The sequence below is a fragment of the Dromaius novaehollandiae genome, chromosome 11 (assembly GCF_036370855.1).
Source record: "Dromaius novaehollandiae isolate bDroNov1 chromosome 11, bDroNov1.hap1, whole genome shotgun sequence".
NCBI lineage: Eukaryota > Metazoa > Chordata > Aves > Casuariiformes > Dromaiidae > Dromaius > Dromaius novaehollandiae.
The window spans coordinates 14710452-14738415 of NC_088108.1; the positions used below are offsets into that span (position 1 = coordinate 14710452).

Below are 27964 nucleotides of genomic sequence, written 5' to 3' on the forward strand. Positions count from 1 at the left end.
GAACCATGCTGGAGGCAGGACATGGAACTACAGCCCCCCTTGGTCTGAGCATGGCCATCCTTCTGGGTCATGTCCGGCTACTCTTGAGCTCCTCATCTGCCCCCAAACACCCCAAGTTCCTCTACATTCCCATTCCTGAGAGGGTGGCCGTGCTGCTGGCTATAAAGAAGCTAAGAAAATAAGCCTAACAAGAAAGTTGAATGGGAGAAGCTCCCACGCAGGACAGCACCTGCTCAACCACACTAGCCAGGGCCTTGCAGCAGAGCTGACTGCACACCCTGACGTCACTGTACCAACCAACGGTTCCCATAGCTACACGGGAAGATAAAATTAGCTCAAAGAACCTTCTCTCGCTCCATTATTTAACAAACAAACAAAGATGCACTTAAGAGTAAAATGCAGGCAGGGACCCAGTTTAGCTGCTGCCTAAGCTCATCAGGCCTGTAACTGGGGATGGCCACCTGGAAAACCAGGGTCCAGCTCCTGAGCCCCACCACTGTGCTGCTGTAAACGGGACAGAGCCAGCCAGCCATGCTAGTCACAAGAGAACTCTGCCCAGCGGCACAGCGTGTCCAGGCTGCGCTCCCCTGGGATGCTTCTTGTATCAGGTGCTGTACAGCCACTGCCAGGTTTCCCTGCCTCTCCACTACTCAGTCCAGAGCGCTGAGGAGCACAGAGGCCTTCAGCAGTGTCCGCTGGCCAGGCAGGACACAGGCCGGCTGCGCAGAGCCGTGCCCATGCTGCGGTCCCCACTGCTCCCATCACCACTGGATTTTCGCTGCCTGGGGAACCCCACCCCCCAGCCACGGAAGCAAAGAGCTGTGCCAGTCCTGCAGACCAGGGCAAGGCAAGAAAGGAAAACCCGTGCCCCACCAGAATGATGGCCTAGAGCACAAGTAAATAAACCAGGGGTTTATTAATGATACTGTACAAAAGGCACAGTGGCAGGAGAGAACAGACTACTCCAACATGCGGTTTGTCTCCAGTACGGTCTGCAAGATCTCATCCACCTGATCCGACTCAAAGTTAATCTCCTGGAGCTCCAAGTGGGGGAGGACCAATGAGAGAAGCCAACTCACATTCATACGCAGGTTCTTAAGTTTCTCCATAACTCTGTGGGCAAAAGAAAAGCCAAGAGACGAGTCAGTGGCATAAGCCTGGATCCGATACCTCCTGTCACACACTCAGCTGCTGTCCTCCTTCCTACCAGGAGTACCATGTGCCCCAGGGGGTTCCCTGCTCCACCCCGCTCGTCTCCACTACAGACCTGACACTGTGCGAGTGATTCAGCAAGAACATGTCACAGTGTAGGATAGACCAGAATAGACAAAGCACCTTTTTTGTATGGTGTTTTTGAAGCCTGATCAATTACTTGGATTCATCTGTTGATTCCACCCCCTCACAACAGCAAGATCTTCAGTTATAATCCAGTCACCAGGGTGATGGATACCAGGGTAGCGGTGTCCTATGGAAATGGCAGCCCACAGTTACTCCTGACCTCTCCCCCACTTGAGAGCCAACATGGACAGCCAACCCAAGTTCTGACCTCTTCACGTCTCCTCTCTCCGGACCCCTGCAGGAAACTTGTGCCTCCCTGAGCACCTCTAAGTGCATCTCTGTCGCCTTGAGTCTCTCCATCAGCTCAGCCTTCTCCTCTATGGACCTTTCCAGCTTTGCCTTCAGCTCCTGCACTTCAGCTTGGCGGTAACCCATATGTTTCTTGCTCCAGTACAAGCCTTCAGTCTCCTGAGCTCTGAGCACTGCCAGTTCCTGCTGGCTTTTCAAGAACTCTGTTTTCAGATAACACTTCTCATGCTCTATTTCCTCCACCTGAAATGGGAGAGGAAGGTACATGCACAGGAATGACACCAAACAGCAAAATAAAAAGAGCTTTGCCAGGCCTGAAGGAGAAATGAAGAGTCAGCAGATAAAGAAAGAAGCCTACTACCTTCTTTATGGAAACATCTCTCTTGCTCAACCCACTTTGACCAGCCCTCTCCAGTACCTTCCTAATCTGCTGGGATGCACAGCCACAAATTAGTTACCTTGCACCGGAGCAAATCCCGCTCTGCTGAAATAGTCTTCAGTTCCACAGAGATATTCTCCATTGCTCTTCTCATGTCCTCCTGCTCCGTTATATCCTCCTGCTCCCCTGTGTTCAAAACTTGTAATTCTCCTCCTCTGTCTCCAGTCCTGAGGCATGGGGCCTTCCCCATCTTTGGCCTGTCAAGTCTCTCCTTCCAGTCAAAAGGGAAGAGCTGAATAGGAGCTTCATCACCTGCAGCAGCCTTTGAAACACCAACCACTGCCACAAAGGGTCTCTTGTCCATGTCCTTTGTGCTCCTGTACGTGTTCACACAAACGCTCAAGTCTGCAGCCTGTCTTTCTGCTATTAAGTTTGGCATTTGGTCTTCCAACTCTTCCTGGACCATGCCAGTCTCCTTATGATCTCCTGCTGAGCTACTGGGCGATGCTGGAGTCTCCTCCCTGAGGCAGCATCCATCCCAGCGCAACGCACTGTTAGCATGGCTGGTGCTGCTGAGGGTGCCCGGCAGCCCTTTGAGCAGATAGGTGTGCAAGCTGCCACCTACATTTGTCTCCTGTTTTATGCACACAAGGTCTTCCCTGTTTCGGTAAGGTACTGCAAAACTCTTCTGAAGGGGAAAAGGAGGGAGGCTGGGACAAGTCAGATCTGGGGGTGAAACCTCCATCTGCTCCTCATGCTTTTCCAGTAGCTCTTTTACGGTCAAGCTGGGCTTGCTATAAAAAGAGAGAGAGGCGGGGTGAGCAGGCAGGAGTGCCCCAAATCCACAGCACAGACAACCTCATCTACCAGGCAATTTCTGTTCACTGCCTGCCGAGGGAGAGAAAAAACAGCAGTCTCCTAGGACCAGAGGGATTACAGTGGGACACAGCCTGCTGCGGGGGACAGCCCCTTGCCAAAGCTGCCATTGGGGTGGAGGGAAGAAAGAGTTTGTCACGGGGCTGGTACTGGCACTGACTGACAGAGAAAGGACACTGGCTGAGCTGAAACTGGGAGTACTTAAAAATACCAACTTGCAAGGGTTTCTGTTCCTCCCTCTCTCCCACCCTGCTCCACTTACCTGTCTGGATATGAGAGGGTGAAAGAGCATTTGAGTCCCACAAACCCCTCTCAAACAGAGAGGATGGGGAAAAAGACCAAAGACAGATCTACTGGCTTTGGTCAGTGCTCCTTCCACCAAACCGCATCTCACCAAGCCTTTCCACACTGGCCTTGTACAGACCCAGACACGGGGACAGAGCATGATAAAGGCACAGAACAGGAGCCTGCAACCTACCACCTACCCTGCTGTCAAGGGGGTGTTTGGTTCCTGAGGTCCAGTTCCTGTCTGGCTTGCAGTGATCTTTCTGAGAAGAGGGGGAGAGGCAGCAGTCCCATCAGCAATCTTTTCCTCAGGCTCCAGCTTCACAGTGCAGGTGAAACTGCTGGTCTGAGCAGGCCAGGGCACTGATGCAGGGGACGACGCCTGGGGAAGAAAGAAGCATTTAAAAAAGGTAAGACAACAGCCTACAATATGCCAGCTGCACCATGGGAAACCAAGCCTTAGCCAAGAGGAAAGAGGCACGAGAAGACAACTGAGCCCCTTTTGAGCAGGTTCCACCAGCCAGGTATTAAATCGAGATGCCCTAACCAATAAACATCCTTGGGAAGCAACCAGTTGAGATCAGTTCCCAGTCCCTCAGACCGTGCCCTCTAGCATCCATTTCACCAGCAGGGACTGGCCCCGGTCCCAGTTGCCACACTCCAGGGAGCTCTGCCACCTGCGAGCCCAGCACAGTCCTCCTTGAGATTAACCAGTTCACACCTAATATTCACTGATGCTGTCCCCAGAACAAACAGTGTTCCCTTCACACCCCACTATCTTATACCACAGGTGGCACAGTTCGTGTTTCAGGCTGCAAGTGTGTCTCCTTGATTTGGGGGATGGTGCTTTAGTTCCTCCGTGCTTCGACGAGGCACTTGTTGCTGTGCAGCAAGAGCTTTCATGCTTGTTATAGATAAACATGCAACAGACAAACCAACTCTCTTTCTACATACATGCACCTGGGATAACATGAGATGATCATGTCATGGAGGAAAAATGAGCAATGAAGAGGAGAGAAGAGACATTGATGCTACTACATCATGGAAGAGATGACAAACGTGAGCGAGGACAGAGTTACTCCCAGAGAGCCTCCAAGGCTCAAGCCAGAGCAGATTCTCTGTGACAGTTATCAAACTCTCATTTACTTACGTGCACTGCAATAGGCAGGTTTATTAGAGAGGGCTCATAGGAGAAAAAAGGTGTGCGTAGGGGGTGAGGAATCCCCTGTCCTTACCAGGTTTGTCCTTTCCAACGCGCTGAGAAAAAGACTAGTCTACCATGCGACATGAAGGTATCTTTGGGAAGAGGGCATGCAGAGAGACTAGGCTGGGGTTGGAGGGCCATGGGAAGACATCTGAACACCATGGTGAGTGTTGGGAGGGAACTGTCCCTAATGAACGGCCAACCTGATCACACGCTGCAGTGTCCAGAGCTGCCCGGAGAACTCATCCTGGGCAGCCGTGTCCGAAAGACATTCTCCTGAAAATTCAAAACATCAGAGTCTTTATACAACTGGTTAACCTGAAAAAGGGGAAGGAGGCCACACTGAATCAGCCCTGCAAACCCAGGAGAGGAAGCAGGGAGCTCGCCACATCCTCTTCCAGCTAGATGAGACGGTATTGAACTCACTGGGACTAAGCAGGACAGGGTCAGGATGTGCACAGGGGCTGGGACTGCCCTGATCCTTGCTACTGTTAAGATTTTGAAGCATGTTCAAGCTGTGCATAAACAAGAATTGTTGTCTCATTTTATGTGGTGCTCCATCATCGTCACATGTTGGCTTCTCTCTCAGCAGAAGGAGGGAAGGAGAACAACAGCGAGGCAAGGATGAGAATCTGCCAAGACCTGCAGCACCGAGCAGGCTCTCCCCATGCTGGCTCCCACCTGTCTCACCTGCTGTTCCATGCTCTCCCCTGACGACAAGGATGACGACCTCCTCCTCTCCCTCTCTGCACTCAGCTCCCTAGACCATGGAAGGGAGAAACAGAGCAAGTGTGCTGTCATACTGAGAGGTAAGACGTTCCCTCTGCCAGGAGATGGAGCCTGGGATGCAGGAGAAAAGCAGCAGACATCTTCTGCACCAGCAGTGACCATGCAGGAGGTGCCACTGCTTGGCAAGGAGATACCTGACTTCCCTCTTGCCTCCTCGCTCCAGGTAGCTGGACAGCAAGATGGAACTGGACATCCTCACCCTTTCCTGCATTTCTGGTTGTAGCTGGGGCTCTTCTCCTCACCACTGGCTTCCTGTTCCTCAGGTGCCAAGCAGCTTCTACAACAAGAGCAGTCCACCACATCTCAATATGTGAAAGAACAGTTTGGCCCCCCTTCCCACAAAAAATCTCCATGGTTTGGGCATCTGTCCAGTGTCTCTGCTCTCTTAGGATTTCAGATAAGGTAAGGCCACAGAAACAGCTGAAGAGTCAAACATTGCATTTAAGGGCAGAGGGAGAAAAAGAACCACTTGACTCTCAAAATAACATAGATGAAGAGCAATGAAGTACAAACCATAAGACCAGAATTCAGCACATAGCATGCCAGCCATTCCTGTTTCAGTTTTGAGTTGACTGAGAAATGCATCATAGCCAACGTGGAGAGCGCAGACCACTAATACCAGCTGCTTCAAAGAAAAGAAACTATCACAGTGATTAATTACATGGCAACAGCCTACAGGAGAAGTTCTCTCTTATATGTTTGCAGCCATGTCCTGAAGCACATGGTACAAATCCCTCACATAGGAGTTTAAAAATAAATGTAAGCATTACTGTGGATCTGTCTCAAGCTGCTAAGTCTCCATCACAACTGCTCATTCACAGTCACAGCTATCTTTACATCACATCCCACCTACTTGCACTTCCTCTCCTCTGCCAGAAGTGCTGCTCTACTTCTCAGGATTTGCACAGACCACCGTCACTCTTTTTAACCTGGCTGCCCACATCTGAGGAAAGCATTACAAGTATGGCTGTACCACGGACTCTGGATAGAAAGTTTCTAATATTCTCTAGCCTTTAAATAAACCTACTATCCTTACAAGTAACTTCTTGATGGGTTTATCTTTGCTTTTCTGACAGCCACAAGTACTGCACAAATTTCCACTGAAATGTCCAAAATATTCTTAGGCCTCCCTCCTCAGATGATACTGCTACCTTAGAAACTATCTGTATACCTAGGCAATCCCAATTATTCCTTTTAGAGTGCATTACTTGTCTACACTGCTCTTCCATTACCTTGCTGTCTGGTTGTTCAGTTGAAGCAGATCAGTCTGAAGATACTCACAAGTCCCACAGTCTGTTTGTCTGGCCTGACACAGAACTCTCTCTCATCTGTAGTTTCTTTTGCTTCCTCTTCCAGATCACTGACTTTTTAATGCATCAGATAACTTTAAATTCAGGCAGTCCTATATTAACTTCCTTCTCTGTTGAAAAGTGGCTTTATGATCTAGTTTCTAGGCCATACAAGCTTCCCCCTCTCACCCCAAAGCCAAATGATTTCCTTAATGGTTTGTTATGAAGAATGTTTTATTACAGACTTTGTGGAACTCCAAACTTTAGTGGATAAAGGCAATTCAGACATTTAAATTGTTTGCTGGAACTTGTTAAAAAGAGAAAAGGATTTTCAGTAAAATCTACCTGGTTGGTCTCAGTCACAAGTCCTTGTATCAGTTCTTTCCACTTAGCAGTTCAGTTGATGCTCTTGGTAGGGGAATTTTTTTTAAATTCTCCAACAGGTCAGCAGATTTCAACAAGAAATCATAGTTTGTTATTAGCAGTTTTGCCCCAGGACAGTTAGTCAATTGGCACATTTAACTAAAACCCATCAAATCCTTCATATATCCTATAATTTAAACGGCCAGTTTCTTCCAGCTCAGAGTCTGCTATTTTAAGTGTATGAGGAAAAAGAGGTCAGGCACGACCAAAGCAAGCACGTACTAAAGCAGTGCTATAAATGCTGGCTTCTGTTTAAGGGGGAGACAGAATGTGAACATACTAAGTACGAAGAAGAATGGGAACAAGCTAGCAACAACTTTTTCGGTAGGATACTTGTTTTCACTCCATACCTTTATCTTCCAAGGAGAGACTGGAGAAATGCCAGTAGAGACCTGGCTCGTACAATATCCTGTTTTAAGGAATCTCTGTACTCATAAGTGCATGGACAGTTAGCAGGAACCCACACATTTGACACAAACCATTTGTATTTCAAGGATGTGGGATGGCAGCGAGAAAAGTCACCCAGGACTCTATCCGTGAGTCCCTACCTGTATTTGGGGAGGGGATGGAGATAGCAAAACCACTTTTCTGGTAACGATGCGAGATCAACCTGGTCAGGGAGTTTCCTCCATTTCAGACACTCCTCACACTGCACCCATGTCTGGTCTGGTCTCTCTCTGCAAAAACCAACACACAGTCTAAATATCTCAGGTGCAGGGCAAATGCTGGGAAAGGCTGGTCAGTGCAAGCGCTGCCACCCAACCCCAAGGTGGTCCCAGCCCATTCAGCACAGCACGTGGGATAGTCTGGGGCACTGATGTCCATCTGCTCTCCCAGGAACACCCTGCCCATGGTGTGGCATCCCTCCCACTAATCATGGGGCCAAACTCCATGAGTTCAAAGCTTGGCTCCCAAAATGAAGGAGGGATACAGTCACCTGTTTGCTGCCTCTGACCCTCCAAGTGGCACATCCCTACCCCACCTTGGCTGAGGGAAATGCCCAGGCTGTTAGTGCTGACAAAGATCAGAGCTGGCTCTCACGCTACTATGCAGGCTGCATCCGCACTTCCCAAATTCATCTGGGCCATCTTCACCTTCCAGTAGGCATTGAGTTTCTGCCCCAGCACAGTGACTGTCCGTCTGGAAGGGAAAACACAGTGAGAAACCAGGCAAACCCCACCAAACACCACAAGGGGCAGCATGGGGAACAGCCAGGGCAAACAAACCTCTCCCCCAAGAGCTCAACTCAGACTTGCAATTGCAGGTTTTAGATTGGCACCTAAGCAGCCCCACCATAGCACCCACCCCACAGCGGCAAAAAACATGCCAATATCATCATAAAGCATTCAGACTGTCTCCTCCGCTCTCCAAGGGCAACTCTGCTGTCTCAGACGCTCCCTCACCTTTCTGGAGCGGCACTGCTTGGACGTTCAGAGTTACATACACCTCCCTTCCAAACCAGGGCAAACCCAAGGCCTCGCAGGGGATCCAAGGGCCAGCCAGCACACAGGAAACCACTCACCCTGGACACAAATGCAGGTGTAGCATGAAAATATGCTAGACTGCATCAAATGGCCACGTAGACTCAGATCAAACCTTTGTGGCTAACAAGCTGACTAGCCCTACCCCAATTAGCTCTGCACAGGCTCAAGCTCTCCTCCCCTCAGACCCCAAAGAGAGGCCATCAGCTCCTTGGGTATTCTGTTACTGAACACATATTACAGCACTAGGTCACACCAACGAGAGCCAGGGCAGCAGAGACCGCCCAGCCATGGCTCTGTGTTCAGAGAGACCCTGGCCACCCTCAGCACCAAACACGCAACCCAGACCTCACAACGCTCTCGCTGTGACTGTCTGTGGCAGAGCACAGGGTGCTGGAGGCAGGACCTCATGTCCTTCCCTTCATCAGTCCAGGGGGCATTTCCTTGTACATCCTTTTGCTTATCAGCAAATTCCTGGGGTTGGGCTGAGAAAGACCTCCACCAACCAGCAGCACAACCCTGCTACACCTCGAAAAGTCACAGATAACCACCAAACTCCAATGTTAGCAAAATCTGGCGGGGGGGGGGAGAAGAGATGTCCACAAATATCGCACCTCACGGCCCTCACTTCCTGCTGAGGAAAGGGCCCTGCAAACTCGGTCACTAAAGCTCTGTGTTATTTAGTCTAATTTAAGAATAGTTCTCTAGCAGCATAGCAAAAATCAATTGCTCTGATCTACTCTGTCCCAGGTAGAAACGGAACCCCCTCCCCGGGTTTCAGTTTGCCAGAATTAACTTTCCCAAGAGCAGCCTGCCCCAACATGTGGAGCACAGCACCCCGGGAGGCAGGGCTAGCACCCAGAAGGAGAGTACTGCTCGCTTCTGCTGTGCTCCTTAGCTGGAGGCTCCCTGAGAGCATTTGACCTTCCCTGCTGGCTTTGAGGGACTGTTCCCAGCTCGGACAGCTCTGCGTTGTCAGCACGTCGTGAAGCGTACACAAACGCAGACACCCTTTCATTTTGGAGGGGTTTCCTTAGGGCTGGATTCTTGTGGGGGGAACATGCCTGGATGCCAGGGCTGGATGAACACACAGACTGTGTCCACGCTTCAACTCAGAGCTCTAGGTTTGCACCCAGCTTCCCAAGCATGCAGTTCTCCTTGCTCTCTAAGGGCATCAGAGATGGAAGAAAATGGCCCGGTCTGGAGCTACTTCAGAATAAACAGAGCTAAGAACACATCAGAGCGAAGGCTGCATCATAGCAAACCCCCCCCCCCCCCCCCCAAGCAGCAGCCTGGGGCACAGGCCTCTCTTACCGGTACTCCTTGCTTTCTTCAAAGTCCTGTTTGTTCTGTGCTGGTTTCAAGAAGTTGCATTCAATTACCCCAACGACACCCACGCCTTCTCCCTGCATTGGGGGACAGCAGTGAAGGGAAAGATTGGCTGTTTTAGCCAATTCTGCTCACAACAGAAAAGAAAGCAGTCCTCTGGGGAGAGCTGGCACCCTCCTCACCCCCTAGTACAGATGTTGCAGGCAAACCCATGACTCGTGCCTTGCTCACCAACATATGAGCTGCACTTGGCTGGCAGCACTCGCTAGCCCCGCTGACAAAAATCCCTGCAGGGGTATTTTTGGTACGTACTGAAGCTTTCTCTTCCAGAACACAGAGCACTGGCTGGCTTAAGTAACAGGCCAGAATTATCTGTGGCTGAAGGTGTGCCACAGCTCCGAGATACTCCCACAAGATAATGGCTGGAAGCAACTGCTTCAGAGCCAGCTTCCCATCAGAGCCAAGGCTGTCTTGCCAGAGCAGATCCACCTGGATCACCCTGGGGGAGAGGCCAGCTGCCTGTCCTCTCACAGCTCCTCCAACCACAGCAGCATTACACACCAGCTGGACACCTCTAGTTCCCAAAAGCCAGATAGGAACCCACTGTGGAGATGTACACGCTGACCTGACCCTCGGGGCATAGCCTCAGAAACACCAGGTCTCCGGGCTCAACTCTGGCCACTGTGCAATAGGGAAGCAAAGACCTACAACAAGGTTGTTTTTTGCAAAGTCCTATTCTCTCCTCTCCCAAATAAAAAAGAGAGAGAGACCACTCCAGTCACTCACCTTCCTTTGGCAGCCCACTTTCTCATAGGACTTGATGAGCCGGTTGTTGTGGTACATCATGATCCCATAGTGGTTTTTCTTCTTGCAGTTGAATCCAAAGGTGATCTTCACTCTTTCGTTCTGCGGAAAAGCTCATCAAAGGAATAATAAACCAGGAGCTGGGGGGTAAAGGGGGGACGGAGCCCAACGTCTGGGGGAGGCCGCGGCACCAAGCGGTCCCCGCTGCCCTCCTCAGCAGAGAAATAGTGTGCAGCCTTGGCCCACTTTGAACAACCACCCCAGGCACGCAGCCAACAGTCACAGATAACGGCAAGCACAGCCGACTGGAAGTGAGCCGGACACAGCCCTACCGAGCGCAGCCAGCCTGCTACTGCCAAGTCAAAACACGCGTCGGTGAGATCTCCCATAAAGGCTCTGATCCTCATTTATATTACACTGATAACAGAAGAGTCACGATTTGGCCAAAGAAACAGCCTCAAAGCGTATCACAAACAAGATAACTAATGACTAAATATTGCTTGTGATTAAAAGATACAATGGCTAATGTTTACAAAACTAAAACAAACACAAGTCAAGGCTGAAGAAACCTTAACAACTAGTAATAACACCAAGGTCCAGCACAGAAGAACGAACTCGCTTCAGCACACTCCTGTTTCACAAATTCAGTTCTGGACAGACTGTTATTAGACGGGGAACTGCGGTTTTAGGATTAAAGTATTTAATTAATCACTTACTGTTTAAAGATATTTTTAATTTGCTTAATTTCTTAAAGTCAGAGCTCATGTATTTGCCATGTTCATAGACACTGCATGCCTTCCACTACATGCAACTGCATATAACAGACATTATCCTCCAGATCTCAAGGAGCTATTATTTCATGCACACTCACTATGAAAAGTCAAGGCATCTTTGACAGCAAATGGAAATCCACTGCCACTACAGTTTTCTAACCTCCAGCCTACTGCACTTCTGCAACTCATCTCAAAAAATAGTGGCTCAGCAGTTGCCCTGAAAAGGACAACTAGCGTGCAAAATCTTAACTACTGGTAAGCTACAAAAGCAGGAGAGGGCTTATGTTTTCATTCTCCAATTCCTGACTCAGTAAATAGGGATGGAATTTAAGCAAATAACATTTTTTCACATTTGATGCAGACACTGATATAAGCACAGAAACTTGGGACACAAAACTACCTTTAAGCATGTGAGAGGAGGGGGAAAAAGATGCTCAGATGTAGTTCAAAACAGCTTAAGCAAAGTTCTTTCTGGAAGCCACTTGAACAGATTTGATGGCCATATTGTTCTTTGCACTTGGCTTTGACCTGGAGACACTCCTCTCCAAAAGGATGTGTCAGCAGGTAAGCCAGGAAAGCCAATCTTATTCCCAAACACCCAGTGGGGGGTGGGGGGGAGAACATGAACAGGCTCTAAGAACTCAAATTAGCAACTTCTAGTCAGTCAGGAAAAGTAAGCTGTTGAGGAATGGGACAGAAAGGCAGAAAGGCTTTTCTGGTCTCTGCCCTCACTTTTGATAGTGTTTTTTTTCCACTGAAATGAAATAACATTGACGTTTAAAATACATTTCAGAAAGTATTTTCCCAAGCAAAACTGACCAGTCAGCAAAAGCCTTAAGTCCGTCTCCACCCCATCCTCCCTGGGCACAGCACATCAGTCTCAGGGCATGGCAAGAACTGGCTCAAGTTCAGCGTGAGCCATGGCACGCCCTGCTCCAGCAGGAGCAGCCTTGAGGGATCCTTTCTACCTTCACATCAAGACTTGGCTTCTCAAAGGTGACCAGAAGACAGGAAGGAGAAGATAATTCAGCCCGTATATTCATTTAAATCCTGTATTTCTCTATGCACCGAGAGCAGACCTAAACCTAGCCGCAAGGCTGACCTGGACCTTACAGAGTGCTGAGGCCGCTGTGGGAGCAGAGCACTGAGAGGCTGCCAGGAAGGATACGGCAAAGGTGGGCTTGTATACATCATATTCGATGTTGGCCAAGCTCTTGCAGATCAGCTGAGTGTTCACCTTCTTCTGTCGCAGGACGATCTGCATGCGAGGCTTCAGGTACAAGATACTGCAAAATGCCTGGGAAAGGGGACAGCACAACAGAACAGGAGGGAGAAATTCCAGATATGGGAAAGACATCAGACACTCAATCGGTCCCATGTAGTCATTTTCAGGACAACCCAAAATTTGCTTTGGATTCCACATCCTTCATCCACTACAAGGCACCAGAAGAGGGTGGTCCACCATAACATGACACTAGAGGGACAGGTCACCCACGCTGCCTGCCTGGGAAGCATGGAGCAAGCCTGGGGAAGGGCCACCCAGCTCCCTTTCAGCCTTCAGTAAACTCACCCGTAAAGAGTACTCTGTCTCCGGGGCAGGAAACTCTTGGACCACCTCCTGACAGGGCAGAAACTTTTTGCCAGGAATCTCCGCATCCTCTGCGAGGAAGTCCGCTAACCGAATATCATACTCATCCGTATCAAAATCCAGCTCTGGCTTTCCATCTTTATTTCTGAAAAACAACAGACACAAAAATAAGAACAACCTCTCCCATTCATCCCACACCAGGATCCAAAGTGGAAGCAGCTTTAATGCAATCACACAAGAGTCTCACACCTGGACAGACAACAACTTAGCGGGATTCCACTATCGGGAAATCAACGACTAAAACTGTCCCTTTGCTCTTGACCCTGGTGCCAGGAGACACAACTTCCCCTGAGCAGTCTGCTCTTCTGTATCAAGGTCCCAAGAGAATAGCAGATAAAGCAGTGTCTTCCACACAGCCCACAGATCTCATTAGTCAATCATTTAATTACAGGGGTTTCTATGCAGAACACCAAAGTAGTAGAACATTTCACAACTGTCTTGATACACAGAAATATGGAAGTTTTCTCTTGCATGGAGGGGAAAAAGGAACAAGTTTCTAACAGGCAGAAGAAGATCAAACTCTCCCAAGTCCCAGGGCAGCATCCCAAGCACTTGGTCACACAGGCTGGGGGGGGGGGGGGGGGAATCCCTGCGCTCATTCCTCCAGCACTTCCCACGGAGACATGCTGAAGGAGGTGGTGGCAATACCCCTGCCCATAGCATGAATGCTCCTACAACACAAGCAGTGCTCTGGTGGCTACAGTCACAGGAGGGGAAGGGAGGAAAACGAGCCAAACTCAACATAACATTGAGCCCCCTCTATCAGCAAAATCCCCTCGGCTCACAGCTACTCTCCACACACATTCTACAGCAAAAGACAGCTTCTTCTGGTGGTCCGAGATAATTAGGCCCTTGTGCAACCTCAGTGCCCACCGCACAAGTGCTGCCAGGGAAACCTCATGTGCTGAAAGACCCCAGCCCCCTTCCCACAAGCAGGCTGGCTGCAGAGCTCGGGCAGCGAGCAGCAACAGCACGCAGCCCATCCCCAGCCTGGTCTCCATCAGGAAGCAGGCAACTGTTTCACATAAGAAGTGGTTGCGCTGGATGAGATTGGGCTTCAACCCCCCCAGGCCAGGGACTGTGCTGAAGCTGCCTGTGCTACAAGCTCTGCCCACCTCGGTCGGGGCACAGCCGCCCCCCACCCGCCTGGCCGCCCCTCCTCCCCATACCTGCGGATGTTCCAGATGAGGATGCGCGTGCCCTTCTTGCCTGGGATAGCATCAAACTGTGCCAGCAGCTCCTCCGTGGTGTTGAAGAGGGTATGCTCCAGGATGGCCTCCAGGCTGGGCACAGAGTCTTCAGTAACAATTATCTTTTCTAGAAGCCACAGAGTCAAGGAGAACAGGGCTGCCCGGTCCCCCTTCAAAAAGGGGCAAAAAACCTACCCCAGCTACAAGGACCCAGCCCCAGGCCCAACATCCCGGAGAAGCACAACCCACTACAGTCCATCAGAGGATGGTCTCAAAGAAAGACTGAGCCAGGACAGGCATGACAACAGGGTGTTTTGCAGAAAAATACTCATTGAGCTAGGTAGGGAGAGCGGATGCAAGGCAGCAACGTCATGCCAGTCAATAACGAAAGGGGCTGTGCGAGCAGCGCTGTGGAGTGGCACGTCTTTGGCTCCCTTGGCACGATGGCAACACAGCCTGAAGGTATTCCAGCACGCTAGGGCAACACCGAGGGCTGTTCCTGGTGCAGAAAGGCAGCATAGAGCAGAGCTGCTGGGCTGGGGAGGCACACGTGAGCCTGCATGGGGAAAAAGGGACGGAAACAGGTAGCGCACAGGTCAGTGGCATGACTGCAGAGGCTTTCAGGATCCAGCCTGGCCTTGATCAGCAACAGATAGGCCCACCAGATGCACAAGTGACAGCAGCATGCTGAAAGCACGACCTGCTGCAGAGATGCTCCAGGTGCAGCACCAATTACAGTTATTCCCACTCTTTCCAAGTATCATGCTGTGTGCGGGGGCCTAGGGGCAGGCATTTACCCCTCAGCACCAGGCCCCCCAGGCCCTTTGGAGCTGGGCGGGCAGCTCAGCCGCTTGGCTGTTTAAGGATACTGTTCTGCTGGTTGAACGGCACCAGGGGGACAGTCGCTGCCTCCGCATGGACACGTTCCAGGTAGGTCTGGGAAAGCAACCCCACGCTGAGGGCCCCGCCATTCTTGGTGAAGACGATGGCATCCTTCCCCAGCCGCATGGAGCCAGACTTGAAGCCATTTCCGTACACCCCAATGCCTCGGTGGTTTCTCTTCAGAGCCTTCTCCGTGAAACCAAAGCTGAAAATAGGCAAAGTGGAAAGAGACTGGAAATGGGGAGAGCCTGCTGCACTCCAAGCCCAGGTCCGCATTTCTGCCCAAAGCACTTGGCAAAGGGAGCTCAACTCCCGTCCAGCAGGCAGAAAAGCAAAGACTTAGGCTGGAAAGAGGTTTCTCTGCTGCAATACCACCCACAGCATTGCAGCGCATGTAAAGGAGCCAGATCTCCTACCTGCCAGTCCTACACTCCCTCTACAATGCACTGAAAACCACACTGAGGGAGGGGATGTGCTATCCACAGTGAGGGAGCCCAGGCCCAAAGCACCTCTACAATGTTTTTATGTTAACAGACAAGGAAATCAAGAGGCAGAGGAGTAAGGAAACCTGCAGCTCTGCACACCCAGGCTGCCAGCCAGCCGGGGAGACCTCGTGTGCCTGTTCTTCCTAACCCTGCACCAAGCTCCATCTCTGGTCTCCTCTGTGAACGTCTGCACCAGTGTGGGGATGGCCTGCTCCCCCACTGCACACTAGCGTGGGAAGCGGCAATAGGGGAAAGAAGAAGCATTGTTTTGTGGTTTTGCTATGTTTCAGCCTAACCTGTTTTGAATTAGGCCCAGAGCAGCTTACAATGCATTGCATCCCTCCCCGCCACCTCCCCATCACCCTCTTCTTGTCCTCTCGTACCACCACAGGGGAAGGATTTTGCAGTGAGCTTCCAGCTGCCACTGCAGTATCGCACCGGGGCTTCCCTGAGCTCTCGGTCTGTCACCCTCCCACTTCGATCCACAGACGCGCTGGGGTCAGTAAGAGAACAAGTGCAAAGCCCAGGGCACCTCCTTCCTGTCGCAGCACAGGCAGGAAGGGGTCAGGGCTTCTGGTTTTCACTTCCTGAACCCCTCTCGCTTTTCTGAAGAGCTGTGGTTTTGCACTTGCTACAATTAAAGAAATTATAGTTTTTCTGCTTTTCTCCCCCACCTTTTCATTTCTATCAAATAAAACAGTCAGACAAGAACAAAACTAAGCCCCGAGCCCTTCACTTCCATTCTGGAAATGACTGGGCTTTGCAACAGCCAGCTAGAAAAGGATCAACTCATGAAGCAAAACTGAAGCCTGGACATTTCGCAGCAGCGGGAGTTCTGGAAGAGGAACAGCCAGGGTCGGAGCGAGGAGCAGCCCCAGCCAGGATCCATCCCTGCCCACACAGGCACTGCTGGTGGGAAGAGCGAGGCTGGCAACAGCAAGAAGGGAGACCTTGGCGGCAGGCTGCAAGCAGCTTAGCACCTGCAAGCAACAGAGTGGTCTCCTAGAAGCATGAAAGAGGCAGGTTACAGGAAGAAACACCTTTCTGCTCTGTTCTGTGACTTCAGAGAAATTTATCAGTCACTTGACAGTGTTTCCTCACTGAAAGTGGCACCTAATGTCCTGAAACTGAAATGTGTCACCACACAATGTCACACTTCAAATCTCTGCCATTAGCCTGTTTCATTCTCTCTCAGCGCTATCAGAAAAGCCTTCCTTACATCATAGAGAAAGATTAATGCGATATAAACACAGTCTCTAAAGCCACAACTCACTTCAGCATCCACGGGCGAGGGCAGATGAGAGGGGAAACTCCTCTCTAACATGAGTCTGCAGAAAAGGACTCCTGGTTTGATTTCAGGCACATATTCATTTTTAAACAGATCTTATCTGTGTCCCCGACTGAAAGCACCTTCTCTGCTCACCGCATGGTTTGCGCAACATGGCTCCAAATGGCTTACGGCAGGGTGTTTAACAAGCAGAAAGCTGGCTGCAAGTCCCTAGACTACCTGTTGCATGTTGAGGCAGACTGCACACGTGCATAAGAGTAGTTATCTTAAATCTCTGCATGCTGGGAGAATGAGGAAGGAGTAAGTAGGGAGAGATGTATGCATTAACATTGGATGCCCGTGATCTGGGGGCCAAAAGCGTCACCGCTTGCAGGTGCGAGGCGAGCCCAGGGTGGCCGTGGGGCACGGGCAGGCACGTAGCTCATACCTGAGCATGCGGTGCAGCTTGTGAGGGGTCATTCCTGCCCCGTTATCCGTAAAAGTTAAACAAAGGTGACCCTTGAGCTCCACGACGTCGATGCAGAAAAGCTTCGCCGTGACGCTGGGATCCGAAGCGTTGTCTGCAGGAGGAGTGAGACCGGGCAGTCAGAAACGCCCTGTCACCCTCAGTCCCCCCCCAGTCCCCTTTGCTCCATGCTCAATTCTGGGGAGCAAGAGCAGTTTCCCAAACCCTTTTTTCCCTCCAAACGCAAGGGCGCGCCTGGAGGAAGCAGTACCGGGCTTGCTCAGCCCGCTGGCGACGAGGCAAGGAGCGGGGACGCCGCCGGGATGCTCCGCGGCGCCGGCAGCAATCCCTGCGGGCGGCCGCCGACACGGCCGTGCGCGGACATGAAACCACCCCGGGGGCAGCCAGCCCTCCCGCCCGGCCCGGCCCCGCGGGCGGCGCCCCCCGCCGGGACACGGCGGGCAGCCGCGGCAGCGGCCCCGCCCGGCGCCCCGCGCTTACCGAGCAGCTCGGCCACGGCGCTGAAGGGCCGCGCGTGGCTGGTGCTGTTGCTCTGCAGGTAGCGGGGGCTCATCTGCAGGGACAGAGACAGCGGCGGTCAGGGCGGCACGGCGGCGGGGCGCGGCCGCCCGGCCCGGCCCGCACTTACGGCGCCGAGGCGGACGCCCTGCTCGCCGCCCGGCCGGCGGGACATAGCGGCGCCCTCCGCTGCCCGCCGCCTGCCACAAGATGGCAGCTCCCGCGCGGCGGCGGCGCTGCCGTACGGCACGATGGCGGCTCCCACGCGGCCGCTCGGCCTCACGCGGGGCGGCTTCGAGCGCTAACGCCCCTCCTCGCGGCGCGACACGGCGGCGCCTGGCGCCGTACAACATGGCCGCGCCCCGCAGCGCCCTCCCCCAGAGGCGCCCTTTCTGCGGCCCTCCCCGTCCCTCGCGGAGGTGCCCTGAGGCCCTCCGCGGCCTCCCGGCCCTCCGCCCCCCTCCACCGCTCCCTCCCGCCCCGTGCCCCTCGGGCAGGGCGATCCATCGAACCGTCCTTCCCCCCTTTTCCAAATTCGCCATTGACCCTCGTGGGCAATCCCCAACTTCCCACCTTGTTGGCAGGGGGCCCCTGAACCACAGGTCCCCGGCTTGGCCCTGGGCTCATCCCTCCATCCCCAGGCTGTCCCACTGCCACCTCTCTGCCCCAGCCCCACAGCCTGGGCCGCTCTCACTCCCACGTGCCCCAGGCAAGGGGCTCCCAGCTGGCAGGCGCACAGCGAGCGGGGCTGCCGCAGAGGGCCCCGCCCAAGGTAGCGGGCGATGCAGGCCCAGCCAAGCGCCCAGCTGGAGCCGGGAGGCACCACTGCAAGGCCACGGCCTCCCCACAAGCTGCAAGCTCGCCAAAAAGCAGATGCCGGTGCTCAAGGCCGGTGCTTTGCCCTCTGGAGATGGTGGGGTGACTTTCTGGGGGAAGGAAATGGAGGAGTCCCTCGGGACGTACCTGTGGCACAGGCCCTGTGCCTGCCTGCCAGGCCATGGTGGAAGGCGCTGTGTGCCACGGCTTCACGCTCCAGGTGCAGGGCCACAGAACCCTCCCCATGGAGACGCACAATGGTGTCTCCACAGGAACACCGGTCCTCCGGCCACAGCCACTCCGCAGCCCCCGCCACGGCTGCTGTCCCAAACCGCCTCCAGGCATTTTGCATGTTGCATGGCTCTTGGGCCTCCAAACTTTGAAAGGGCAAAGTGTGCCAGCACCAGGGCAAAGATGGTTTGCTCAGTGCCTGTCAGGGCTGGGCAAAGCTAACGCCTTTCTTCTCTGTTTTGATTTTTCAGTTTGCTCCAAAACTGAATGCTTTCCTCCCCACTAGATCAAGTCTTTGCACCGTGCAGCCTTGGCCAGCATCCAGATCCATATCTGTGCTTTTTACAACTTGCACATTTACAAGGACAACTGCAAAAGGAGTCAAGCACACTGGAAGGGGAGATGGCATCAGGGAGAAAAAAACAGCTATTCTTGGGAATGTTTCTCTCTTCTCTGCGTGGCTATATTTAAGATTGCAGAGAAAATCTGCAACTCAATTCTGTTGGGAAAGACTTGGTTCCCTGAATCGGCATCAACAAGAGCTTGAATGTTACTCTCCCAGGAATGGTAGAAAAATGTGGGAAGCATATGACATCAGCTTGCCTTGTTCACAAAGAGAGCTAAAACAGCTCATGAGATCAACCATGGCATCTGCTGCAATGGTTCCTTATGAGCGCTACCATCCTCCGAGCTACAGGGCTTTAAGAGGTCACTACTGAGAAGTCAACAAAAGAGGCATCATTTTCCCTTCTCTCAAAGCACTGTGTATCTGCTGCTGTCAGAGACAGGACAGCAGCCTCACCAGACACTGCACCAGTAAGGAACTCCAGCTCCCAACACAGAGGCCAGGAACTGAACTCTGCTGACACAATCCTGCATCACAGAAGTGCAGCACACTTGGCTCTAGAAGGACTTGCACTGGACAAAGGCAAATAAATACATACTAAGAAAATACCAAATAAGTGCATTTATTCATGTGGTTTCCTCTCTCCCTTCTTCCCACAAAGGGCTGAGAGGGCAGATACCAAAGTGTAGACCAGGAGGAAAAAGCCAGTAACTGTATACAGAAGGGCAAACACAGATCGCAGGTCCTCACATAACACTTAAAGATCCTCAGGTGCCCTCAAACCAGAGTCAAGCCACACTGCACTGGGAGAGGCCACATTTTCCCCATCACTCTGAGCTTCCCCACTGGCTCAGGCTAGGAAGGAGCTCTTTCTCCCACATCACTCAAAGAACCTAGTCCCTTGCTCTCTCCCTTCCCCACTTTGAGATTTATAGACCTGCATGTTAACTTCCAACAGTCCTTTACTGTCCCAGTTCTGACCAAGGAGTTCCCATGGCCCGTGCAAATCCGCAAAGTCCCCAGATTATCCATCCCTTACTTGGCAGGGGGGTTCTCTCCAGTACAGGAGGAGGGAGTGGCAGAGTCAGCCTCTGATGAATGCCCCTTGCTTTTCCCAAATTCGATAACCAGTGGCTTCCCCTGCAGATTGTACCCATTCACCAGCTGCATTGCGTTCTGTGCTGCCTGAGTATCTGCAACAAGAGAGTAAAATGGGCTCAGGTTATAGGTCACCAGCCTCAACACAAACTCAGCAAGTTCTGGCACAGACACATGTGATGTTGGCACAGACATTCCTGGCTCACAGACCCTCGATCAGCACCACGATCGAGTGCAGGGCTGCAATTGCCCAGCCAGAGTGACAGTGAATACAGCCTGTAACAGACTGCATGCCCTGTGTCTTGATGGACATCTCAGTCCAGGGGAAAGGTTGCTGGCATGATATAAAGGCAAGGGACTGAATTCAGCTCCTGCTCCGTGGAGCGTTGGCCTTGCACCAGCCCAGTGCCCTGTAGAGCAGAGGTGGCACTTTCCTGAGTCAGGAAATAACTGTGAGGCACGAAGGAGCAACTCACCAGGGAAGGTAATGAAAGCCTGACCCCTCATCCGGCCGCTCAGCAGGCGAAACTGGACTGGTGGACTGTTCTCCTTCTGGAACCGAGCAAACAAGGATACTAGGTCCTTCATTGTCACTCGAGGGCCCAAGTTCTTCAAATACAGCACCTATTCCCAAGAGAGAGGGTCAGCTGGCCTGTGCCATGCAAACGGATTGCCTTTCAGCTCAGTCCCAGCCAGCAAACCTCACATCGATGAATTAGTTCAGCCCCTCTGCCACCCCAGAGCCCATCCTTCCCCTTGACAGTGACAGTGGAGTTTGGAAGATAGAGGTGGGTGTGTAGAGACAGGCAGCACTGGACTCGAGGAATCATCATGCTATCTCTGTGCAAGTTGCTGATGGCTCCAGTTATTTATAAAACATCACAAGCTCCAGGTAGCAGTTAAACACAGTTTGAATAAAGTCATGGCTGGTCTCAGTAGAGGACATTTTGTCTAGAGATTCCCCAGAGCCAGGAAGGACTGGGGTCTAAAGTGCAGCTTATCTGCCACGCAGGGTGACTTCCTGCTGTGGTCAAAGGGCCCCTTCTCTCCCACAGCAGAGGCTGCTCCTTTTGGCAGAGAGGATCAGCCAGGCACCCTCCAGGCAACAGCAGATCAATACCAAAGAGGAATCTCTGCCTGCTGAAGGGGCTTTAGGACATGTTAGCTTAGGTTACATCTCAACATACCTTGCTGGGCTCCCCAGGATGGTAGGAGGCAAACCTGGGGATACTCCGGAGCTCTTCCTCTGAGAGCCGGTTCTTACAGATCTCCTCTTCTGGGACAAACTCCACAGGCTCTTTTATAGTCACAGGCCTTGGCGGGGACTGGTGGGGCTTTGTTAAAGGAAGGCTGGGACTTGTTTCCAGCTCTGCCTGCTCTGGAAGCGATGCCTCCTCTAACACAGGCCCCTCTGGGGCCACAGAAAGGGGCAAGCATGGATCACTCTTTGTAGGCTGGAGCTCCTCAGGCAACTGCTTGCTCAGCAACTCTTGATAAACAGTCTCCAGGTGAACCATGGGGTCCTTTTCATTTGCTGTCTTCTTCTGAGTGTCATCTAACCCGCCACAGAAAAATGTGATAAAGTTACTACCACCATCAACCTGGAAAATGAAGACTTCAGGAAGAAACAGGCAGGACCCCAAAACAAGAAAAGCCCTGTTCTAGGCAAACATCCATCCATCTGCCATCCAGGACCCACAGACTACTAAAAATAGGAAGAACAGCCCCAACAGCCAGCAAGTGTCAGTATACCAACTCAGGAGAGACCTGCAGCTCCACCAGTGCTTTTTACAGAGCTCATTTTTCTACAGATGATCTCATTAGCTTATCTGCAACCACATTTCAGCACAGTCTAGTAATTCCTTCTCCCTCCTCCTCCATGACCAGCATGTACCATGCTGATTTAACTTGGTATTTTGCTTCCAGGGACACCATCAGTTTAAACTAATTGATTTAAAGAAGGTCCATATCAGGGATGTACTAAAGACATGTCCTCTGCTGTATTTAATGGAAGCGAGGACAGAAAGGAAAGGGGCCTCCCTCAGCCTACCAGCCTCAACTTTGCTGCCTCTTGGTTTTCCTAATTGCAGCAACACTGATGTAGCACCAGAAGGGGGAGTAGGGACCAGAGGATGTTGGAGTCAGCTGTATGTTAAACCTGGAACAGCATCAACCCTAACCAGAGCAGTGTTCTTCCTCACCTTGTCATCTATTTAACCCTGTCTTATGCACAAAACCGGTCTGGGGCAGGAGCTTCACCTCTGCATGTTCTCCAGCTAAAGCAGAAGGAGCAGTTTATAACATCTCTGGGCAATACTAGACTGTCCATCCAAAAAGTCACATTAAACCAGAGGCTAGGGGAAAGCACCGCTGGGGTGAGAGGTGGTGTCATCCCATGGACAGTGCACTCATCCGGGAATCAGCAAGTAGGCTCTATTTCCACCTCTGCTACTGATTTACTGGGGGGGGCCTTTAACAAGTCATTATTTGCTTTGTGTCTTTGCTTCCCTCCCACTTTTGCCAGACTGCTGTTAAGCCACAGAAGGGACAATCTCTAGTCCTTCACGGCCCCCTTGTTTCACTCAGTGCGGCTCTGTTCTCAGTGAGGACCTCCAGGCTCTACAACACCAGAACACCGGCTATTATTCCAGGTACTGCGCTGGGCTCTGCAGTACTCACAGCACATCAACAAGATTCATGGCACAACTCTCCAACCATGCAGATGGCTATATTAAAGGGGGAGAGAGGGGGGTCTGAAGGGTTTGTCTCCTCCCACACAGCGCTAAAACAGAATGATGTCTACAGGGGCAGAAGGCCAGACAGAAATATGTTGGATTCCCACACACCTCAGCTCTCCCTGCTGGAGCAGAGGCAGGAACAGCTTCAGGACCACATACCTTGGTGGTAGAGTGCCCGGAGGAAAGAATGACGGTCTGTTCCCTGAAAGAGTGCATTTTCAATCTCCATCTCCCGCCGGCTCAGCTGCTTGCTGCCAGCAAACCTCTGCGGTAGGGAGAGTATGCGCTGACGCTCTTCCATCTTCTCCTGGATGGCATGGAGTCGGTCCTGTGTGGCCTCAGGGGCCGCTCCCAGCCCTGAGCCCTAGAAGACAGGCACAGCTCTGCTCAGATGCAGCACATGCCTCCCTTCAGAGGCTTGGCTAGCAGTCAAACTTCACATCCTCCAACTCTGAAGTGGGTGCACCCAGGAAGCATCTGAAGGGCGTTTGTTTTTCACCGTCAATCTTTTTCAGAATCCAGAGAACACATTGTTGTCTAGGGCTGTAGGTGGATTTTCTTTTCTCAGATGCAGTTCTTTCAGAATTACTGTGGCAGATCCCTCTGCCTCAGGCAAGAAATCAGGCTTTCTCTGGCCGCAGATCACAGTCTAACAGATTTTCCCAAGGGTATCTTTCCCTTCCCTCCTGACTGCATTGGCCTACATCTGCCCTGCTTCTATTCACCGTTTCACAGCTTCCCTGGAGCACAAAGGGCTGTTTATGCGGGAAAAGCAATTCTACGAAATCATTTGTAGCACCTTGTTTTCAAAAGAGCTGCAATTCAGCAGCTGAAAATAAGAAAAGCCTGCACTGATACCTTGCTGAGAGCTCCACAGGCAATCTGGAGTCCTCTTTGTCTCTGCTGATTCCTCTTTGATGGAATTTTTCACTTGGGGCCCTCCACATACAAAGTTGCACATCTCTGCTAGACTTGAGCTTTCTCTCTAAATATTATTCTCCTTTCGTGAGCTGCAGGAAATATACCCTAATGTCACTGACTCTTTCTATCAGAAAAGTGTTTGCCATTCTAATTTCTAAATATCTCTGGACTGATTTTGTACCAAATTTAACAGATTGTGCTGTTAGCATTAATTCTCACTTTAAAGGAACACCACCTCCCTCCTTAACCCAACCTGAATACAGGCTACACCAGGGCTGGGTTTGCATTTAAATACTGAAGTAACAATTTCAGTTGAAGAGAGGCAAACCCATGATTACCACTGACTTACTGCTTCCTTCCACACAAAGATCCTGCTCAGCAAGAGGAGGTGGAGTTGGAGGGAAGCCAAGTCTCAGCTCAAGGCCTGTTTTGTACCTTCTGCTTCACCAAATTAAGAGAAGGACGCTCCAGAGCACTTGACACAGACTGACCCCAACAGCCCCTTTTCTCTGAAATGTGAAAGAAATGGGAGGGAAAGGGGGAAGCTGCTTCCCCTGCCTACTTTGGCACTGCTCTGCTACAAACTGCACCCCAAGAGGAATATGTCACTGCAGTAGCATATTTGGTCAAACAGCTCTGCACTGCTATTTTTATTGTTCCCTGAAGAATCTGCAAGCCTCTGAGGAGCACGTACAAAACTCTCCTTACAAACAGCTATCCCAAGCCTGCCATGGGATCCAGGGAAGCGTCAGAACACAGAAAGGAGTTTTTGGTGCTTTGGAATGTTTCCTCCTTCTCCTCCTCCAGCTTTTAATACCTTCTTTCAAGGATATAAAGAGGTGAAATGATTTGCTCAAGGTCGTCAAGGTGCTCTGTGACAGAGGCAGGAATATAACCAGGTCCTCTTGTGCTCCCAAGGACCACCTTTCCTGTCCATCGTAGTTTTGGCACAGATCCTTTAACCAAAGAAAATAGGCCAGAAGAAATGTCTGACCTTGATGGTCTAAAGGCAAGAGATCACAAGGAGTGGCTACTCCTTACTTGAGGGATTACACAGCACTTGAATTTTCTACAAAGGTGCGGCAGGCTTTGATGTTGCAGAGACTTGTACACATACAGGTCACAGAGTAGAACACCTCTCACCTTCTCTGTTGAAGCCCGGTTCTTCCAGAGCAGGATCTCTGAGTCCGAGAGCCCCAGTTCCCGGAGAGAAGCAATTTCTTTGTCGCTCTCTTGCAGGGCCTGGAACTGTGACAAGGTCAAAGCCCCTGCAGCCTCCTCCCCAAAAGGCTTGTAAAAAGCTGCAGGGGCAAAGCATCTCCGCTTCGATTTGCACCTGTAACCCAAAGCAACATAACAGCAGAAACTCCTTTGTGCTGAGAAATAGCGGGGAGTGGGAAGGGGCTGGCCTCTCCCACCAGCCACCCTTTGCCCTGCCCCATCCAGGAGGAGACTGTGTTTCTGAAACGCAATCCAGCCACGTTCCCCGGACACCTGCCTGAGCTCCTGCCTCAACCTGTTTTTCTCTGAGGCAAGTGGCCTACTAGGTCAAAATAAATTGCTGATGGCATTTATCCCAGAAGATCAGGAGTGTTTATCTCCTGTTGGAAACATCTGGACAAGATATACTAGAGAGGAAGCAGGATTTGTGCAGCTGTTTTGGCTTACATGACTCACTGCACAAAACATCTTCCTGGTTAGGAGGCCCCAGGCCCAGGGCCCTAGGCTCTGCTGGCCAGATCACGACTTACTGTTCAATGGAGACACTGGTATCAAGCTGGTGGTGAAGGAGGCTCTTCAGCTGCCTCTCTCCTTCTGTCTCCAAGTCTTCCAGGAGGAGGTCATCACTGGACAGGCTGGTGTTGACTCTGGGGAACACAAAGGCAACACGGAGGTGGTCAGTAAGGCAACAGGAAAAAACACTTACAATCCATTACCATTAGAGTCTCTCCACCTCCTTGAGACTTGGAGGGGGGATTTAAAGTGCACAAAGAACCAAAACTAGCGTGACCAAAAAAACTCCCACTAATGTTAACTAAAAAAGTAAACAGATTTGGGACTATTTTGAGAACATACCTCAGAAAGGTGGGGTTTATTTATTTATTTAATTACACATACAATCTTGCCATTTTTATTCCTGGAAGGTTGGTTTTTATTATTTAAATAAATATTGCCTAGTTTCAAGTAACTCAAAAAAAAGAAACCGCAAAACTATGCGAGAGAAAAAAAAGAAACTGGGAATTTCAGCAGCATATGCACATATGCTAAGTTCAGTTTGCCCTTCCTAGGGACACCTAGTTCCACGCACAGACACCGCCTCCTGCTTGTCACCCGCTACAAAACAAACCCTGGCAGGAGCATTTTCGTGTCTCACCATGGGGCTTGAGGGACCTGCTGCTTCCTCTCTCGGACACCATCCTCCCACACTTCTGGAGGCACCGTGCGTTTCTGCCAAAACTTTCAGCAATGCAGAATCACGCTGTTAGCGAGATCTCCGATCAACCTTTTGTGGGAATGAAAGGGGAAACCCACACCTCTCCTGGGGAGCTATTTCAAGCTGTCTCAAAACTAGAAAGGGAAGCAGGTATCAGGCAAGACGTGGGCAAGCAGCCCAGTTTCAGGTAAAAGTTCTTGTTGCCACCTTCAGAACCAGAAACTTTTTTCAGTGAAAGCATGGGCTACACCTGCAGGTAGAGAAGCGCTCATCCAAGGCACCGATCCCATCTGAGCCTTCTATTAAGTAAGAGGCTTTGCTTTTCAGGCCTCTTCCTTGTCGTTTTCCAACGGCTTTGGGCAAGGAGCTACACAAACGCAGCGGATGGGGATGGCACAGAGCGTGGCCCAGGCAGGCAGTACCGCAGAAGCCCTCAGCTGCCTGCGCTCCCAGCAGCGAGCCTGAACTCCTGCACCGCTGGCAGATAAAACCTGCCCCTGAGGAAGGAGCTGCCTGGAAGGACCGACTGCAGCACACCTGAAGGGTTTTGTTTTTCAGCTCCTCCCCACAAAACACAGCTTTCAAATGTCAGGAAACCTGCAGAAACTGCACATGCCGTTAGGCACTTAGTGACTGCTCAGGCCATAGCAAGAGCTTCAGGCTAATAAAATGCAGTAGTTTTATCCTAGTTAGGTTTGGAAACAGCATCAGCTGTCAGAGCATCTGCCCCGGCCGGCGAGAGCGAGAGGCAGCGGGTTTGGCGCGACAGCCCCGCTCGTCCCGCGGGTGCCTCGCGCTCGCCAGGCGCCGAGCGAAGGCGCAGCGCGGGGGTGGGCTGGCGCCGCAGGAGCTGCTCCCTACTGAGCGTGGGGCACCCCCACGCTGTCTCCCCCACATGCAGGTCGCGCGCCCCACAGCATCCCCACAACCCCCACATACCTACCCCACAGCATCCCCACGACCTCACAGCACCTGCGTCCCCTACATACACACCCCGCGGCAACGCTGCAGCCCCACAGCACCCGCGTCCCCTACCTACACACCCCGCGGCAACCCTGCAGCCCCACAGCACCCGCGTCCCCTACATACACACCCCGCGGCAACGCTGCAGCCCCACAGCACCCGCGTCCCCCATGTACCCACCCCACAGCAACGCTGCAGCCCCACAGCACCCGCGTCCCCTACCTACACACCCCGCGGCAACCCTGCAGCCCCACAGCACCCGCGTCCCCCATGTACCCACCCCACGGCAACCCCAGAGCACCCCCATACGCGCCCCACACCACCCCCAACACACCCCCTCGGCCCCACACCCCCCGCCCGGGCCCCCCTCACCTCCGCATGGCCGCGGCCGCTCCCAGGCCCTCGGCTGCCGCCCGCCCGCGCCTCCAACTCCCAGCAGCGCCCGCGAGCGGCGCTCCGCCCGGCGGGGGGGGGGGGGGGGGGGGGGGGGGGCGGCCGCCGCGGGGGCTGCCGGGACGCGTAGTGCGGAAGGCCGCGGGGCCCGGGGGAGGCGCACCCCGGCACGGCGCGGCGGCGGGAGCCCGGCCCCCCTTGCAAGCCGCTGGTAAGGGCGAGCTACTGCTGCCAGTCACTGACGGAATGAAATAGCTCCAGTCGCGGTCAGGAGCGAGCATGGAGCCCTCGAGCATGGCTTCCCCCATCCACCTCCTCCGCCCTCGCCTCTCTCTGGAGCATATGAAG

At 52.2% G+C, this 27964-nt stretch overlaps 2 protein-coding genes across 5 annotated transcripts; both read right to left on the minus strand.

Moving 5' to 3' along the window:
• Positions 1–897: 897 nt before the first annotated feature.
• On the minus strand, positions 898–20247 carry MORC4 (MORC family CW-type zinc finger 4). 3 transcript variants are annotated; one of them, XR_010391049.1, is made up of 18 exons: positions 17807–18043; positions 17659–17731; positions 17140–17272; positions 14927–15144; positions 14037–14184; positions 12790–12952; positions 12388–12516; positions 10429–10548; positions 9628–9719; positions 7874–7972; positions 7381–7509; positions 5320–5397; positions 5022–5091; positions 3328–3509; positions 2046–2760; positions 1547–1830; positions 1336–1465; positions 898–1113 (listed from the first exon to the last, which is right to left on the minus strand). XR_010391049.1 is itself a non-coding variant. In XM_064518278.1 (17 exons), exons 2-17 carry the CDS (start codon positions 17729–17731, stop codon positions 960–962), a joined length of 2787 nt encoding a protein of 928 aa, XP_064374348.1. In that variant the 5' UTR covers positions 20109–20247; the 3' UTR covers positions 898–959. The 3 variants fall into 3 exon arrangements, 2 of the variants coding, with proteins under 2 accessions (XP_064374348.1, XP_064374347.1); XM_064518278.1 differs by lacking the exons at positions 1336–1465; positions 17807–18043 and adding an exon at positions 20109–20247; XM_064518277.1 differs by lacking the exon at positions 1336–1465 and having other exon boundaries at positions 17807–18042.
• RBM41 (RNA binding motif protein 41) lies at positions 19676–27685 on the minus strand. Of its 2 annotated transcripts, none has more exons than XM_064518282.1 (7): positions 27596–27685; positions 25578–25694; positions 24970–25162; positions 23065–23269; positions 21355–21722; positions 20644–20719; positions 19676–20262 (listed from the first exon to the last, which is right to left on the minus strand). In XM_064518282.1, the coding sequence occupies exons 1-7, from the start codon at positions 27601–27603 to the stop codon at positions 20105–20107; spliced, it is 1125 nt and encodes a 374-aa protein (XP_064374352.1). In that variant the 5' UTR covers positions 27604–27685; the 3' UTR covers positions 19676–20104. The 2 variants fall into 2 exon arrangements, with proteins under 2 accessions (XP_064374352.1, XP_064374351.1); XM_064518281.1 differs by having other exon boundaries at positions 20644–20791.
• Between the last annotated feature and the right edge of the window lie 279 nt (positions 27686–27964).

Excerpts from the sequence above, each read along its gene's own strand:
- MORC4 (XM_064518277.1), bottom strand. The coding sequence starts at position 17,851 with ATGTCCCGCCGGCCGGGCGGCGAGCAGGGCGTCCGCCTCGGCGCC. Across the intron at positions 17,732-17,806 it reads AGGGCGTCCGCCTCGGCGCC|ATGAGCCCCCGCTACCTGCA; the intron begins GTAAGTGCGGGC and ends CTGTCCCTGCAG. Across the intron at positions 9,720-10,428 it reads AAGTGGGCTGCCAAAGGAAG|GGAGAAGGCGTGGGTGTCGT; the intron begins GTGAGTGACTGG and ends CCCCCAATGCAG.
- RBM41 (XM_064518281.1), bottom strand. Across the intron at positions 23,270-24,969 it reads ACCGGGCTTCAACAGAGAAG|GGCTCAGGGCTGGGAGCGGC; the intron begins GTGAGAGGTGTT and ends CCTGTCTTCTAG. Across the intron at positions 20,792-21,354 it reads ATCCTGGGGAGCCCAGCAAG|GTGCTGTATTTGAAGAACTT; the intron begins GTATGTTGAGAT and ends TCTTGGGAATAG.